Genomic DNA, 18,665 nt, shown 5'->3' with positions numbered 1-18,665 from the left:
GGATATTATATCAGAACCATAGTAGGTAGTTTTCAATACCATAGAGGAAAAGAAACTGTATCAGAACCAACAACCATCAAAGACAACACTCTGAAATCTGTCTCCATGTCCTCACTATTATTTTTACTCAATTTTCTTCATAGTAGGTCGTTTTTCCATACTTTAGAAAAAATGGTACTATATTAGAAGCATAATAGGCAGTTTTCCATACCGTAGAGGAAGGGATATTATATCAGAACCAACCGTAGAGGAAACGATCACAATTGTTGTTACTTAAATTTCTTCATCTCTTGTTTTTCTCGGTTTTCCATTATATTTTCTTCCTCTATTATTCGTTTTTGTCCTTAGCCTTTTGGAATTAATTACATCCATTAATGTTTGTTCAAACTCATGTTTATCTTCCTTACAGTACATTGGTCCTTATAAAGGTTCTATTTATATCCTTATTTTCGTTTTTTATAGAAATCTATTTGGATTTATTAGTTAAAAATATATTTCCCACAAAAACTACAATGAAAATCGAAAAATAAATTATAATCTTGAGCTCATTCCACCGGCTATAATCATATTTTCTCCTGTAACATAAGATCCGTCATCTGAAGCCAAATATGCTACTATTCCAGAAATATCTCGTGGTTTACCAACTCTAAAAAATTCAATATCAGATATTTATTATATTAATATTTTTATTATTTTACCTTCCCATTGGAATCATTGGTACAGCTATTTTTACCACTTCTTCATTGGATGTAATCGGTTCTGCGAATTTAGTCTCGATTAAACCAGGAGCTACACTGTTTACCGTTATGTTTTCTCTAGCTAACTGAACTGCTGCGGCTTTTGTAAGCCCCAGTAACGCAGTTTTACTCACACTGTAAGCTCCTAAGAATTCCGAAGGATGAAAACCAGCAATTGAAGATATAAAAATAATCCTTCCGGCCTAAATAAAATAAAAATAATGAAAAAAAAAACAAACAGTTATTCGATTTATTACTTTACTCTTTCTAAGTAGAGGCAAGGCTTCTTTGGCTAACAAAAATGAAGATTTGACATTAACATCGAATATTTTATCCCAATGATCTTCAGTACAATCAAGTACTCCTCCTACCGTAGTACTTACGGCTGCGTTGGAAACTAAAATATCAAGACCTCCGATTTTAGTAGCTTCATCGAAAAGTTTTTTTCTGTCTTCTGCTTTAGCTACGTGACAAACTAAACCACGTACATCTAAACCTTCATTCTGGAAAATTTATATTTTTGATCGAATATTTGAATAGAGGCGGTACAAAGTCCTACCTTTAGAGATTTCGTCGCCTTCTCAACATTATTTTGTTTTCTACTACTTATTATAACTTTTGCTCCTTCTTGGGCTAATCTCTGTGCAATGGCAAATCCAATTCCATCGGTAGAAGCGGTCACAATGGCAATTCTTCCAGTTAAACGTTTCAAAGGTGCATATGACATGATGGAAAAAATTAAATATTCCGAAGATTAGTTAATGTATTCGTTCACATTATCACAATCGCGTATGAAAGTTCAAGGAGAAATTTAATCTTTAGAAATGATTATGCGTAATTTTATAGGTACCGAAGTAAGGTCATTTGTATTGGTACTAATATTTTTATTCTTCATAAAAATATAAGTACCGATAATAAAATCAAGTATTATAAAAGTTCCATATATGTAATACTCCTATATGGACAGTTGGTATGGGAAAAAAAAAGTCCCTGTGCTACAGTGCCGACAACATTAATTTTCTCTCGTTCAGAACATTTTATCTATACTGCGCATGCTTAAGAATGCTCAGAACCGAGCTGAAACAACTTCCACTTATAGAAACTGTCCATGTGCACAGGGGCGGCCCAGGAATATAAATATTTTCATAAAAATAAATCTAATCAAGTTATCATTATACTGAAAAAAAGAGTAGCAAATCTTCTACTTTTATAAAAGAAATTAGAGTAAAACAGGTTATAGTTATTTTTAAACTTTCCGGTATAATTCATTTAAATAACTAGTTTCTGGGATGTTACCAAATTGGAATCTTTAAAAACGTATATTTCCTAATATATCGAATATTTTTACCCCGTTATCCTGCATTATCATAAATTCGAGAGGTTCGTTGCTTTTTTTGTTGTCTGGATGAAGACATTATTCCTGTGAAGAAAGGGATTTATTAGGTTTGGCCTTGATATAGGGCAGATTCCTCTGCAAGACTGGAGTTGAGGTAGAGTTATGTCTACTGCAATAGAATAAAAAGAAAATGGCTGATCGTATGGATACTCAAGACGAAGTACGAAGACGTCTGTCTCATTAAGGCACGAACCCAACCTCTTATCTTACTTCATACTCTTTACTTGAACATACAAGCGCTAATTCAGCTCCAGTAATCTGGTGAACCGGTTCATCTTATTCCCAACATTTTGCGTAAAACCGTCTCACCAACTTAAACGTGAATAATTTTATGAACCGGTCCTGTCGTCAGGCATACCAACTACTAAATTCATTAAATGTATTTTTATATAATCTGGTATCTTTTGTCAAAAATAGTTGCTCTGACGTATTTTTTACAGTAGATGTGACATTTCAGTTTGTTTTTACTTAAAATATATATTTTTTAAATGAATGTACTAAGCTTACAAGCAATAATAAAAAATACACGTCTATCGGTCTATCGATATGAAATGCAAGCAACTAACATTACACGATCAAATTTATTAATTTAATATGTATTATAATGAAGATAAATATTTTTATTTATATGACAATCATGACAATTAAATTAGTAATTTGGAAAATATATAATATTATTATAATTAAAATGAATATTATCCATCATTTTCACAAAAAATATTCAGAGAAATAACTATTATGTCATATAATTAAAAGGTTGCTAAATTCGTTTCTGTGGTGGAAATAACAATATACAGACGTGTATCTGTAATAAAATAAATATTCGTATTGAATTTATCATGTAGAAGGTTTCAAAAATGGATCCTAATTGTTTAAAAGCCTATTTTGACGTCAGCAATGTTACCACGATGTGTGTTTATTTTCACCAAACCTACATTTAAACGCAATTCATAAAATGGCTCATCTAAAAATATTTTTTCAATAGAACATATTTGCTACGCACTATTTTATGTTGTACATATTTATCTTATCTAATTTTAAAGAAACAAAGGAATGCGAGTTTGAATTTCGCGGGTGCGAATTCTGACAGCGACTCCCTCATGTGGTAAAATTGCAAATATGTGACATAACCAGTGTCAGTTTTTTTTCAGTCGTGTGATATGCTCAAGGTGTGACTTTAGCGTGTATTGTAGTTGCATCGAGATTAATAAATGAAATAAACTGATGGTGGCGAATTTGTGAAAATTTTCTCCTCAGCGTTTGATGGATCCTTCCATATCTTGGCTACAACCAGAGCAAGAAGGACCTGCAAAGCAATTGTGGCTTCGTAGTTGGCAGACTACTCAAGAATCCTATAAGATGAATTTAAAAGAAGGCGACAGTGAAATAGAAAACATCACGAATGGGTATACAACCCACGGGAATCACAAATTAGGACTCATGAACGGAAAAACTGATAAAAGTGCCACTCTTTCTAGAAGGCGGAAAGATAGCAGACCCGCCAGTAGAATCGTACATCGGAAATTAAGTAGTGATTACGGAGGGTGTCCATGGAGGCCGCACAAATTTCCCTATCAAAAGGGCGTTATGGGGTAAGCAAATATTAAATATGTTAAACGTGTTCTCGCTTTCCTAACCATAAAATTTTCATTCGACTTTCCATTTAATTCTTTAAATTGTCATTAGATGGCCTTGAGAGTGTCGATTCTGACATTAAAAATACCGGGAGCCTCCGAAATTTGCAAGGTCAAATTGCCGAAAATTTATCAACTATCTTCATTAAGTTTATTTCTTATCATAAACAAATACCTCACTTATGTTTGATTGTGAAAAAAGTGAGATTATTAAATTTTAACATGGAGTTCGACGTGACCATCTGTAATTCTAGTTTATCCACATTCTAAACGCAAGTAAAAGCTTAACATAAATGTTCATTCACCTAGTTGAAAATTTCTAATAAGAGAAAAATGTTTGAGACGTAAATACTGCTTTAATTATACTTTTAAATTACTTATTGATTCATATCGACATATGGATGTAGGAAATTGATTGTTTTAAAGCTCTTTTTATGTATTTATTTTAAAAAATTTAAAATGAAAATTTTTCGCATATGTTATAAATATGTACGCATTTATTATTTTACATAAAAACACCATTTTGATTTCTAATTATTCCTTGTTAGATCTTAGCGGTTTGATAAGAATTTTTAATAAATAATGGATATGGGAATCACAGATGAGATATTTTTTAATTGGTGAGCATCAATTATATACTTTAATAACAACAGGAAAAGTATATATGAAAATTTAACTTGTCTGTTAATTGAGAAAGTGTTTTATAGTTTCATTACTGTTTATAGAATATCATATTAGCATTAATTATATAAAAAAATGTTCAAATACAGTAAAGATTCATTTATAATGAATAAAAAACAAATACAGTATGAAAAATACTTATCACAGTGACCAAATTTTTCATTTATCAACTTATCAGGAATTCTAGGCTTTCTAGTTATCAATTTCTTGATGTAATTATCATCTAACTTGTTTAATTTACTTACTATTATATATACCACATGCATTTTGAGTTTTTATATTTCGCTCTCTCTCTATTAGTTGAATTTTTTTTACTTTTAAGCTTGTCAACAGCATACTAATAAATCCCTAATAATGAATAAATATTTAGCTTCCTTATTAGTCTCAATATATTTCTAAGTACTGCTTCTGAAGCTCTATCTGGTTAACAAAAACATATATCAATTAAATTTCCATTGATTTGCTATTTTTTTTTTCATTTGTATTGTGCAGTTTTTTTATATATTTTTTTCAAACCAAATTATTGGAATGTTGTGATTAAATTATTTCTTGTTTATTTGTGGATTTTAATCATTTTGTAGTTTAATTTTACTTCGAGACAATAGATCTTGTTTTAAAACTTTACTTTGAGAAGTATATGTATTTTCAAATTGAAAATTTGATATGAATCATCTTTATTTATAATTCTTTACTTATTAGTCATATTTTGACAAATTCTATGTCATTGTTGATGCTTTTAATTAATTGTTTTGTAATAAATATTATGTATTGTGCTTCCAGAGTCTTAATTAATACCATTGATAATTTATTTTTAGCTGTCTTCATTTTCATCGATCATTGCTGGTTGTTGTACTTTTTGTCACATCAATGAAGTAAAATATTTCATGAAATATGTAGTGTATTGTTCATTTACTTCTTTTGGAAGGTGCTTTAATTAATTAATATACACTACATGTGAAAAGTTTTTGCTTACCCCATAATCAATTCAAATGTCTCTTTGATATTGTCAAATGAAGGTCAAAAGGGAGTCTTAGAAATCAAAAATGATAGCATCTGTTTATTTTCTTTACTTTATTACAACCTCATGTTTATATTTTGTTGGTTAGTGTGACAAGTTGAAGTTTATGATTGTGGTTTAGTCACAGTTACCCTTTCATATATAAGAACATGCTGTGATTTATACTTTTTGGACCAAAACATTTTTTTGTGAAATTCGATTACAAATTGAAAATACCTCGACGTACAGTGAAAAAATATGCATCTACCAAGAGCTTGGTAATAGAAAACGTTCAGAGCGGTCTCCAAAAACCCACCATTGAAGATAAACTCATTATATTGATCAGTAAACTTGATTGATGACTCACAGGCCTAGAGATAGCAGCAGAGATTAATGAATCTAACGATTAGTTTCAAAGAAGCTGGTCATTTTGGAAGGTCTTTTAAGACGTCAAAATAAAATTAAGTAGTTGTAGTGGTATAACGAACATAAAAATTGGAAGTATGAAGAGTGGTAGAAAGTTTTATGGAGTGATGAGTTTAAGTTTGAGATTTTTTGGTATTTGTGTTCAGCTCAAAGGAATTATAAAACACTGCAGAGGTTCGGTAATAGTTTGGAGATTGCTGGGGAAGCAGGTGCAACTGGAGACCTAGTAAATATTGAAGGGATTATGAAGGGGGGCTCTAGCCAGCCCCTGATCGGCAGAAAATGTATCTTCCACCAAGACAAAAATCCCTCGAAGCTATACAATAAGTACTTGAAAGATATGGAAAGGAAGAATTTACTGAAAGAAATGATCTGGCTGATCTCAACCCGATTAAGTTGTTCTGAGACAAATTGGACAGCTTTTACTTCACACCATGACGTGAAAAAGTAATATATATAATTTTAAATCGTATCGTCTTTATTTGTTGTGTATCACGCAAACTATAGGGTGAGCAAAAACCTTTGACCGGTAGTGTATGCTTATAGTAGAAAATTAATAATTTTATCTTTTTAAATAAATAAATATATTGACATATCATTTGAAACCATAGTAATAAGATAAAATTATTTTTTTATATTCGTATTACTTAAAAGAATGTGGTCGGGCTTGTTCTAGATTGAACGGAATCATTTTTATACTTTCCATATATTTAAAACTCACTGTTGTCCTTGCAAATATATCTTTTGTTGATTTAGTGTTAATATTTATATTATCATTGTGTATACAATCATATTATGTAATTAAAAAAAATGTGGGCTACTGTTCATTAAATAAGTCCTGGTTTAATGAACTTGTATGCAAATTAACACGACCAAGTTGAAAAAAAATCCGTTGGAAAGTTTCATTTTCAATATTTGTACTGCGGAATGTGGCATTTTATTTTTAGTATTCAATACTAAAAACCTGATATTTATAATCTATTGTTATATTTAGATGATTTATGGTGTTCATTTTTTTAAATCTCTAAATCGTATTATAGAATTGATAAATAATAAATATCTATTAGATATGATTTGGTGCTCCATGATAAGATTTAATTTTTTTACCTCAACGTAATTTATTATGAATTTTTTTAAGCCTACATCAAGAGATAGAACACTTTTATCATTACATGAGTCCTACTCAAGCCGAAGATAAAATTCGGGCAGAAGTGGTAGCTCGCATCGAAAAAATTATCACGTCGAAATGGAGTGAAGCGAAAGTAGAAGTTTTTGGGTCGTATAGAACTGGTCTCTATTTACCTACCAGTGATATTGATCTCGTAGTTATAGGTTCGTACAATTTTATAGAAAAAAACCTTTTTTTCATATATCCTTTCTGTATGCTCATTATTTTCGTTGAATTTTGTTTAATACATATAATATTCATTTATTTATCATTCAATAGTTTTTTATTCAATTTATTAGTTTATCGTAAATAGATAAATTTTATATTGATACAAAAATTTTGCAATAAATATGGTTATCATTTAGTTTATGACGCAAGTTCCTCATAATTATAAATATTCATTAGATTCCAAAAGAAATTAACGGAGAAAAAAATTTTTACAAGCTGTACCTACAATTATTCAATCTGATGGAAGTTAATAAACTTATAAAAATGTTAAATATTATTATTATTATTATTATTTTAAAAGATTGTTTGTTGAATATATATAGTGATATTGATTACATTTGATAATTTCATTGTCAGTTTTGTTTTCAGTCGATTTAAACATTCGTAGATTGCTTCGGGGAGTCGTTTCGGCTTCACAGCCACTCTACACCTATACCAAAAAAATATTTTCTACAAAGCTCTACATCTTATTGTTCCGCTTCAAAAATACATAGACTCCTCCTGTAGGAGGCTATTTTTTGGGGGGTTTTGTGTCCCACTAGGTATTACTAGTACTCTTACAAGCCTTTTAGTAAAATTTGCAGGATATTCGGAAAGTAGATTCTCTTACTTCCTGCAGAATCTGCAGTTTAGTCGTTTTTTTTGGGACCCCTAAAAATTCTAAAGCCTCATACAACTTTATCCCCTTTATTGATTGGTAAGCTTGTTTATAATCTATGAACAGTAGTTGTAGGTCTAGATTTTTGCTCGGTATTATTTTAAAGGTAAAAATCTGGTCTGTTGTGCTTCCTTCTCCCCCAAAACCTCCTTGATATTGACCAACTTCTTGGCTATGATTATCCCAAATATCAATCTGCTTGCCCAAATATTTTTAATATCTCTGCTGTGATATTGTGTTGTCAATTTTTATTATTTTTCTTTTGTCATCTTTCACATTTTATCTCTGTATCTGAAGGTTCTTCCATCATTCTTCTCCATACTGTAGTTATAAATATAATTTCAGTGGAAGTTTTCCTTTAATCTTGGTCTGATTTATTTGATTTTGGTATTGTTAGTGCAAAGTTGTTTGTTTGTCGGATAAGTCATTTTATTTTTGGAAAATTATAAATAAGTATTTTTGTAGGTAAATGGCCGAATCTTCCTTTGAGGACGTTGGAACAGGAATTTCTAGAGAAGGATATCGCCGATCAGGACAGTATAAAAGTATTGGACAAGGCGTCAGTGCCCATAGTAAAACTAACCGACAAAAAAACGGACATCAAAGTGGACATTTCTTTTAACATGAGCAACGGTGTTAAATCAGCCGAACTAATAAAAACGTTTATAGAAAAATTTCCAGTTTTACCGAAATTAGTATACGTTTTAAAACAATTCCTTTTAGAAAGAGACTTGAACGAAGTTTTTACGGGCGGCATATCGAGTTATAGCTTAATATTAATGTGCATAAGTTTTCTACAGCTACATCCTATACAGGATACGGCTCGGAATAGTAGTGCTAATTTGGGGGTGTTACTTATAGAATTTTTCGAACTCTACGGTAGGAAATTTAATTACGTTAAAACTGGTATACGTATAAGAGACGGTGGTAAATATTTAGATAAGGACGATATGCAAAAAGAAATGGTCGACGGTCATAGACCTAGTATGCTATGTATAGAAGATCCCCTACAACCCTCCAACGATATCGGTAGAAGTAGCTATGGTGTTCTACAGGTAAATTTTCTTTCTTATTTAAATATTTTCATTCGTTTTTTTAAACAGCTCGTCGATATTATTGATTGAAACCTTCAGGAGGTTACCTTTTATAGAAAATACAAAATGTAGAGGTTCTAATATTGGTAAAGTCAAAGTAAAAAGTGCTGCCTCTTGGTTAAAAATATACCTAACCCGTTACCAGGTCCATGAAATCATGCCCAGAACTGGATTCTAAATTTCCAACCTCTCCACATAATATTGGAAAGCGTGGCAGATCAAAACATCACTGTTTCGATATGGAATTAACTGGCATATAGCCGGATAATTGGGTAAAAAGGTCCTTATTGAGGAGTGAAAAAAATGTATAAAAACATGTGAAGAAGATCTAGGAATAATAGGGAACTGGGGTGAAGTAGCCGTTTACGGAAATATGGGAAAAGGCAGTACAGCGACTCCAAACCTTGGGGGCTTAAAAGACCTGTTCAAACACGTCTTCCATATTCATTAGATCCAACTCCACTTCATTCTGTACATATGAAATAACCAAAAACTCGAAAACTAAAGCTGCTTCTGATATAGCACTTTGTCATGAATTAATTTTCTAAATCTTTTTGTTCTCACATTATTTCGCAAACGTTCTAATATCCCTATTGCATTTTTCAATTAACATCCTGTCCTTTTTTTTTAATCATTTTCTTCGATTTTTGAAATATAGGAACGTCTTGACAGTTTTTCATCTTTAGATCGGCAATTTCCTTTGTAAACAGTCTCTAAATTTGTTATATAAACACCGTATACAGATTCTAACCATTTTTAGAACTCATTTAATATTATTAATGACAGATACCGTACCTAAACAGCTATAGTAGCAACCTATATGAATATATATTATTATATAATCACCGTATACAAATTCTAACCATTTTTAGAACTAATTTAACATTATTAATGACAGATACTGTACCTAAACAGCTATAGTAGCAACCTATATGAATATATATTATTATATAATCACCGTATACAAATTCTAACCATTTTTAGAACTCATTTAACATTATTAATGACAGATACTGTACTAAAACAGTTATAGTAGCAACCTATATGTATATACATGGTTATAAATAAACGTTTGATATTTTTTTTAGGTAAAAAGAGCATTCGAATACGCTTACATAGTTCTTACGAATGTAGTTCATCCGTTTACCATTTACAACAATTGCGCCCATCAATCTATACTCGGTAGGATAATTAGAGTTAGGGAAAATGTGATAAGACAAAGGCAGATGGTGGAAGATAATCTTCGGATGAGACCATCTCGTTCTTCGAGCGTTGGATCTACTGGATCGAGTACCGAAGAAAGTGCAGTCAGTTCAGAAGTAAGATACCCAAGGTGGAATATTTAGATTTGATAATTTTTTTTCTTTTTATTGTGATACAGGGTTCGGACGTACCATCCAGGGACAATTCGCCCAATATTAATTACACTCCATCCCGTCAGAGCGCGCCTAAATCGAGGAGCGTCGGTTATAGGAATAAAGGGGGCTACAGGAATAATCACAACGGCAACAATCACGTTACCAATCAGAATACTTTCCACAATAGCACCATGAAACGTAAAAAACCCATGAAGCAATAACGATGATGGGTATATGTAGGTTGAAACTTTATATTTTCGGTTGATTCGTTGTTATAATAAGACCATCGGGTGGGTTATTTTTGTTTTGTATGTATACCCGGTGTTTTGACGAAAATTTGACGATTTTTTTGGTAGGATTCCATTATGTTTGTGGGAGTGATCATGTCGGATATAAAAAATATGGTTTACAACAAAAAAAAAATGTATAAAATTTAGTTAAGCACAAAAAAAATATAAAACGAAGAAAAATTCGACATGTTTGGATACTTGATGTAAATTTTATTTAATTATTCAAAATTTTGTTCTGTAAACTACTTCGGTTTTTGTCTCTTTTTCTTTATAATGTTTGAGTTATACAAAATTATTCTTTTTGTTTGTTGAAATGTTGATAAATTGGTATTTGTATTTTTTTTCTAGTGTATTATGTGAGATTAATTTTTTTGTTTTTCAAAAATTGATAATTTCATCTACTGAGTTTGTTTTTTTATGATTATTAAACTTATATTCGTTTTAGAAGTGGGGCAATATTAAAAACTATATTTTTCTTGTAAATAGATGTTTCGACACCGAAATTGACAAAAATGTTTACACAGATTGATCTACAACAAGCGTTGTGATCTTTTTAAAAGTTATTTAAAGAAATTTTTTAAAATTTCCCAGTAAATTTTCAACAGAATTGAGATTTTAACCAACTCGTTCAAAAAAGTTGTCAAAATAACTTTCAATATATCACTAATTTGCTATTCAACAAAAGTTTGTAGATTTTTTCTTAGTGTATTGTAATAATGGGTAAAATCGAAAATTTTCTCTGAGGGGTTGGTTTTTTTGGTGATTATTAAAATTGTGGATATTTCATAAGGGGGGCAACAGTACAAACAATATTTTTCTCAAAAAAAGTTGTTTCAATACCGAAATCGATCAAAACATGAAGAAGATTTGAATTATTACAAACGTTGTGATCTCTGATAGACATTTATCGAAATTTTTCAATAAAATTTCAACAGTAATGAGCTTGTTCCAAAAATGGTCGAAAAAACTGAAAAAAAAATGTTCCAAGTGTTTGAAAATGTAGTGGAAAGATCTTAATTCGTCATTATTTCACTAATATGCTATTTAATAAAAGTTTATAGGTTTTTTCTTAGGGTATTTTGAAGAAATAGTTTGAAAAATTGAAAATTCTCTTAGCAGAGATACTTTTTTCTGATTTTTGTAACATTTATGAACGTTTTACGAGTGGGACAACAGTGCAAACTTAATTTTTCTCAAAACCAGGTGTTTTAACAGTAAAATTGACACAATTTTAAATACGGGCTGAATTGTGTCAAGCGTTGTGATCTTTCCAACAAACATTCATTCAAATTTTTCAAAATTTTCCAATAAAATTTCAATAGAATTGGGAACTTGTTCCAAAAATGTTAAAAATATATAAAAAACACTTCAAACTATGGACTAAAGTGATCGTTTTATTTTTTACATGACTTATTCGATCAGAATTGACACAAAAATAGTTCAAAATATTTGAAAAAATAATAGTAGGAAGAACTAGATTAATCTTTTATTTTCAAAAATAGTTTTTACTTCCATTCTTTTGTTATATAACATAAATTCGTAGTTTTTTTTCTTAGTGTATCGTAAAGAATTAATTTTTTAATATATCAAACATGAAAATTTTTCTCAGCACAGTAACTTTTCCATTTTTTCTGATTTTTGTTACATTTATGAACGTCGTAGAAGTGGGGCAACGGTGCAAACTTAATTTTTCTTAAAATCAGCTGTTTTGGTACTGAAATTAACACAAATTTAAATACAGGTTGACCTATAACAAGCGTTGTGATCTTTTTTATCCAAATTTTACAGAATTTTCCAATAAAGTTTCAACAGAAATTGGATTTTATCAAAATTATACCAAAAAAGGTCAAAAGGAACTTGAATCGTTACAAACTATTAATCGAAGTTTCATATTTGAACAAAACTCACATAAACAAACTAGAAATTCATATTGTATTGTCAATATTTCAGTAATTTGTTATTTAACACAATTTTTTCTTAGTGTATTGGAAGGAATTCATTTTTTTATTACAACAATTGAAAAAATTTCTGTTTCTCTTTTTTAAATTTATGTGTTCGATATTTAATTAAATTTATTTGAGTGGGGATATAACATGAACTTTATTTTGCGTTTACGCAACAAATTTTCTAATATTTTTCACAAACTAATCTGATTTTTCACAAATTACTAATATTTCAACAGCTTTTGGATTTAATCCAACATTTTTTTTTAAATCAAACATTTTTTTTATAAAAAAAAGAGACAAATTGAAGTTTTTAGTAAAGGGATGCAGTTTAAAGTAATTTATGAATATCGGTTCCTTTATGCTCTTAATTTGAGACACGCTATAGCTCTCACCTTGGTAATTCTATAGATTAGAATTTTTTTTTTTTTTGAAAAAAAGGAAATTTTCGTCCTGTAAACACTTGGTATATGTATGTGTATTATAGATAATATTAATTGAAAAGATATGATGGTTGCTATATAATAAATAATTTAAATTATTTCGCAGTGAATAGAGGAGAAATGGTTAATACCATAATTATATATCATAATACGAATAATATTTATTTTGTATCACTGTGTATACTATTTTTTTACGTTTACATACTTCATATTCATTTATATAAAAAAATATATATATATACAATTGAAATTTTATTAGATATATAAAAAAAACCAAAAAAAAAAATATAAAAACAAAAATTTAAAAATATTTTTTTACTTATAAGAATTTTATTTAATGGAAAAATACGTATTAGAAGGAAACTTCTATTGAATTGGGTGTTGGAGTTTGTAGGAGAATTTTTACAAACTTTTAGGGGAATTTGAAAAGTTTAAAATAATGCAAAAAAATATCTAAAAAAAAAATAAAATTGGAAAAAACCTGACCGTCCCTTATCTGTAAGGGATGCATGATACTTGATTTACTGTATATTATTTTAATTTTAATATGAGGCGTAAATCAAGCACAAGTTTATTTATTTACAATACTAAATTGGACGTTAAATAATCTAAGTGGTCTTGTAAATATGAACATATGAAATAGGACGATAAAAAATCGATTTTTTTGATATTATCCTAGTTTTTTCCTTATAAATATCTTGTAATTTAATTGTTGATCCTTCATTTTCATTTTTGTATCATTTTGAACACAAGTTCTAACATTTTCTCAGTGCAAACCAAGTAAATTGCAATTTCTCCATGATATAATATCTTCAAGTCTTTAACATACTTCTAACTTTGTTATTGTGGTAAAATTTGGTAATATTGTGAACGGTGAATCTTTTCTAGCCCGAAATATGCCCCTGTCACTTCTTTTTGATACTTTATTGCAGTAATAAAGTCGATAAAAATATTTGATATCAAATAAATTGATTTTAGGAATGATTTGAACATATAAAAGTCTTCAACGTACTTCTAACTTTGTGATTCTTGTTAAATTTGTTAATATTGTGAACGGTGAATCTTTTCTAGCCTGAAATATGCCCCAGTCACTTCTTTTTGATACTTTATTGCAGTAATAAAGTCGATAAAAGTATTTGATATCAAATAAATTGATTTTAGGAATGATTTGAACATATAAAAGTCTTCACTGTACTTCTAACTTTGTAATTCTGGTTAATCATCAATCGTGGATCCTTCTTCGACATTTTTAATCACAATCTGTCGACGTGGACTATTCTGAATAATAAAAATTTGTTTTCCAGACTATAATCTTCATTTTTGTTTCAATTTGGACCCAAATTCCGATATTTCCTCATCAAGTGCATTCCAATTTCTTCGCGAGACAAAAACTTTAATTTTGAGATTCTGGCTAAATTAATTAATATTGTGAATGGTACATTTTAACTAGTTCATAATATGATCGTTAGAGTAACAAAGTAAAGAAATTAATTTCGGGAATGATAGTCCACATTACATGAATAAAAAATTGAAAAATCCACTTGAATTTTGTGTATTTGGTAAATTTCAGTTGGAAAATAGATCAGATGCAAAGAAACATATTGCTACATATTTATTTGAGTATACGGTATTGATTTAATATTATTTAAACATCAATTATTACATTTATATGTTTTTTTTCCAAAATTATTTGCCCTCTATTTACTGTTTTCGAAATATGCCCTATCATATCACCATATTTATAACCCGAAGTATATACATTGTCAGTCATGATTAATTTTTCATATATAAGCAGATTTTCCTTTAAATCTTTGTATTCATTCGATATTTATGTTAGATTTATAAGAGTGAGTTAAAAATATAATCAACGAATGATTCATGTCGTATATAAACATCGATTTGATGGTGATTCTTATGAGAAATCATGGTTGAATATTTATTTCGTTTTATATGATGCTAATTTTATCATTTTCTTTTATTGTAGATCTTTTTATAACAATCTGAATCCTTTCATTGATTCTTATCGGTTTTAGTGATACCGTATAACAAAATCTAAATTCCTGTGTTGCTTTATAAATTTGATCCGGGGTTAATTGTAACATTTTTGAAAATTTTACTACAACAAATTTTCTTATAAAAATTTTTTTTTTCTTGAAAAATTCTCCCGAGGTGACTTTTCTCCTGAAGTAACCAGTAGTAGAAACAATCCTCTACTTAGGAGAATTCTGCACCATCTTTCGGGGGTTATTCTTTTTTTTCTTAAAGCCTCGACATTGTCCCTTGCAACCCATATTCGGGAGCAAAGCCAATCATCCTTTTTTCACAGCTCTTGAATGTCAAACACACAAAAAAACACTACTGTAATAAAGAGGGGATTGTACATGCAAGACCCCACCTTTTCAGGAAGCTCCGGAGTAGAATTAAACCGGATTATAAAGGGACTACTGTATGTCTAAACCCTTTCAGTTTTCGTGGTCTTACTAACATTTGGAGTTTATTACATTTTAATAAATTCTAAGAGCCAACTCTGTATTTTGAATCAATGATAGTATTTAATATTTTAATAACGGATTCAGTTTTTTGAAAATCAATAGATTTGTATACAAAATCTACCGTAGAGCCATCAGAACAATAAATAGCAAAAATTCAACCAAATACATTCGAATTAACCACTTTATCGATTATTTTTGACTGACATTGTATGTGATCTGAACTTTTTTTTAAACGAAATCGACCTTTACAATGTATATATGCCATGTACTATGTAAAAAAGTGAAAAAAATGTGATATAATTCATAATTAAGTGAAATAAGTTTTTTCGTTAATTTTTTTTTATTTAAACATGGGAAACGAATGGGATATATATTTACTACTTTATTTTTATTACCAAAGTGTATATAATTCTAATGTAGAACCGTTTAGACAAAATTTGAACTAACTGCAGGATTTTTCTGTCAAGTTTTCCTCGATTCCTTTCATAGTGTTCAATTTACCACTGTTTTAGATTATGTATATTGTCTCATATAACCTATTCATATTTTATCCCAGTCGTTTCTCACTTTGTATATAGACAATTCTTCCAAATTTTCTTTATCCTCCTTCGGAAAGAACCTTTCGATACCAGAAATGGCCAACAACTACATTTGCAACAGAATTGATCCAATATTTTTCGCTTCCTTCAATCAGAAACAATCTTTCGATACCAGAAATGACCAACAACTACATTTGCATCAGAACTGACATACCAAATGCAATAATTGTATCTGAAGAAGGATAATATCGTAACGAAACACCTGTAAGATGTAGTGTAGGGGTAGTGTACAGTGTTTTAATCAGAACTGATTAACAGTAAAAGATTTTTCGTCATCTGGCAATTTTCTTCCTAAAGACTGATCAACTGGACCCTGTTAAATATCCGATGATGTCCTGAGAATAGGATTTTCTTGATCTTTTCTTATATAATTTTTTTTTTACCTAAATGTTGATAAAATCATTTGGAATTATCTATTTTCCTTTCACTGATTTATCTGATTATCTTGAGCGTTTGTTTTCTTTTTTACCACCCAAAATGTCCTCATTTTCCTCCATCTTCACTTGTTCATTTTTTCCTTTTCACTAATACAGTTTGTCCCAAAAGTAGTAATTATACTGCAATACAATTATACAATCCTGAAGGTGTGCAAAATGTCAATTTAAACATTGATATATTCTTGCAACTTATCCCTTACAGTATCATATACAGTGTGATACAAAATCAAGCTACAACGAATGTTCTTACAGGCATTATCGATTTAAATATTAAACTGTTGTGTTGTGACTGATTTTATGGTATAAATATTTTCCATTGGATTTAAATGTGAAGAACGTAGTGGCCACTCGTTTCCTCATGTAATGATCCAGGTTTTAAGCAAAATTTGATCATGTTGAGACACTTCGATCAGAACATAACAGATGTGCTATCTGGAGGATTCAATTGCTGAGTCGAAATGACATGACCGTTCAGTACACAGTCACTTGAAAGCAGTTTAATTAGTTTTGAATGTAAATCTTATTTCCATGTGTCTCAAATTTTCCGATATACTAAACACTAGGTTTCAAGGATATCCATGTCGATGCGTGTATAAGTGGAAAATGTCTTTTTTGGGGTTTGTAGTTTCTAATGAAAATCAACAGAAAAGTTACTGCAGTGGAATTGTGAAAATTGTATATTTTTTTTAAATAAATTTTTTTTATGAAAAATTAGTTTTTCTATACCATTGATCTGTATTCAAACAGGAAGTTGTCTAGACGTAACTTTATTTTGAATAAAAGTAGCAATAACATTTGTTAAGTCTGATTATACAGTTTGGTGAGCAGATATTTTTCGCATCATTGTTTATTTATTTTTTTTTATATTTTAGACTTGGAGATTCCGATTGTTTTTACTTTTATTTTGGGTATTAAAACAGATATAGAATTGACAGCACGTCAAAGAAGCAGCTAGGCTTGGAGTCGGAGCAAATTTGAAATGATTCTAGCTCTACTCGAAGACAATATATTTAGTCGTTATCAATTAACAGAGATTCAATTATATTTTGAAGACTTTGTACCAGTTTGGTATGTTTACTCCTCTATCGGTGAGATGTGGCTTGAAATATACTATCGGAATCAGATCTGGTGATTACGGTGTCTATTTCAGTGGTAGTTTTAGCTAGATAAACATTTTAAATTTGCTCCTTTTTAAATTTGACGTACCTATCGTGTTTATTGTCAGTCTGTATCGTAATATTTTTATTCTCAGGACAAAAAAATTGTCGACAAACTTAATTTTTCTTTTTTTGTTGTTGTTGTGTATATTTGTTAGTAGATTTAAGTATTTATGTTAGATTTATAATAGTCGTTAAGGTGTTGTCTATATTTGTCAAATATCTTATTCAAAGTTTTACATTTGTAATAATATAGACATGTAAGTCATTTTAAGTACAAATTATTAAAAAAAAAAATGTGTAAAAAATTCTTTAATATAAAGTTTAAATATAACAAGCGCCAAGATTTTATTGTAAATTCATTAAACATTAATAAAAATAAATATATTTTGTATCTTTGGCGCAAATGTGTGTCTTATTTTACCCCTTAACACTATTTCCTTTTATGCTAGTTAACCCTTGATCACTTGCGGGGTGTTGTGACCACCCCGATCAAATTTCTGCACCAGTATACGTCTCCCCATCTCATCCCAAATGAGTTTAATTTAAGTCTGGACTGCTAACAGGCCGAACAAATTACGTGCACTTCCTAGAAGCTCTGTTAGGTACCAGTCAACGTCCCAGATAAAGACTCCAGCGTCAATTGGTTTATTTGGTAGAAATTCATCGATGATTTTCCTAGCATGTTCATATAAATATATATTTCAGCCCTTAGAGCATTTGCAACTTTCCTGCTGAAAAATTTTTATTAACATGACAGAAATTAAATCTCATTTTCACTGGAAAATGTCAATGGAATTTCAAGGATTTTCCAGAAATCGTAAGTAATTTCTACACTCTATTTAATTATATATAATGCTATAAAATATTGAGTTTTTTGTTTCGAAAAATCATTCGGAATCATAGTGGTGGTGATTTATCTGAATT

General features: G+C 29.6%; 2 protein-coding genes across 5 annotated transcripts; one reads left to right on the top strand and one right to left on the bottom strand.

Annotated features, from left to right (window-relative positions):
- Positions 1-469: 469 nt before the first annotated feature.
- LOC130893939 (dehydrogenase/reductase SDR family member 4) lies at positions 470-1,723 on the bottom strand. Its single transcript, XM_057800399.1, has 4 exons — positions 1,297-1,723; positions 995-1,240; positions 699-940; positions 470-646 (listed from the first exon to the last, which is right to left on the bottom strand). The coding sequence occupies exons 1-4, from the start codon at positions 1,462-1,464 to the stop codon at positions 532-534; spliced, it is 771 nt and encodes a 256-aa protein (XP_057656382.1). The 5' UTR covers positions 1,465-1,723; the 3' UTR covers positions 470-531.
- A 1,537-nt stretch (positions 1,724-3,260) lies between these two features.
- LOC130894494 (terminal nucleotidyltransferase 4B-like) lies at positions 3,261-18,019 on the top strand. Of its 4 annotated transcripts, XM_057801375.1 has the most exons (7): positions 3,869-4,039; positions 4,316-4,387; positions 7,010-7,203; positions 8,391-8,980; positions 10,108-10,338; positions 10,401-10,613; positions 17,454-18,019. In XM_057801375.1, the coding sequence occupies exons 2-6, from the start codon at positions 4,350-4,352 to the stop codon at positions 10,596-10,598; spliced, it is 1,251 nt and encodes a 416-aa protein (XP_057657358.1). In that variant the 5' UTR covers positions 3,869-4,039; positions 4,316-4,349; the 3' UTR covers positions 10,599-10,613; positions 17,454-18,019. The 4 variants fall into 4 exon arrangements, with proteins under 4 accessions (XP_057657356.1, XP_057657355.1, XP_057657358.1 ...); XM_057801373.1 differs by lacking the exons at positions 3,869-4,039; positions 4,316-4,387 and adding an exon at positions 3,261-3,725; XM_057801374.1 differs by having other exon boundaries at positions 3,871-4,039; positions 10,401-18,019.
- Positions 18,020-18,665: the final 646 nt, after the last annotated feature.

Source organism: Diorhabda carinulata, chromosome 5 (assembly GCF_026250575.1).
Source record: "Diorhabda carinulata isolate Delta chromosome 5, icDioCari1.1, whole genome shotgun sequence".
Lineage (NCBI taxonomy): Eukaryota > Metazoa > Arthropoda > Insecta > Coleoptera > Chrysomelidae > Diorhabda > Diorhabda carinulata.
The sequence above is the reverse complement of the archived record's forward strand: the minus strand, read 5'-3'. Positions and strand labels throughout refer to the sequence as shown.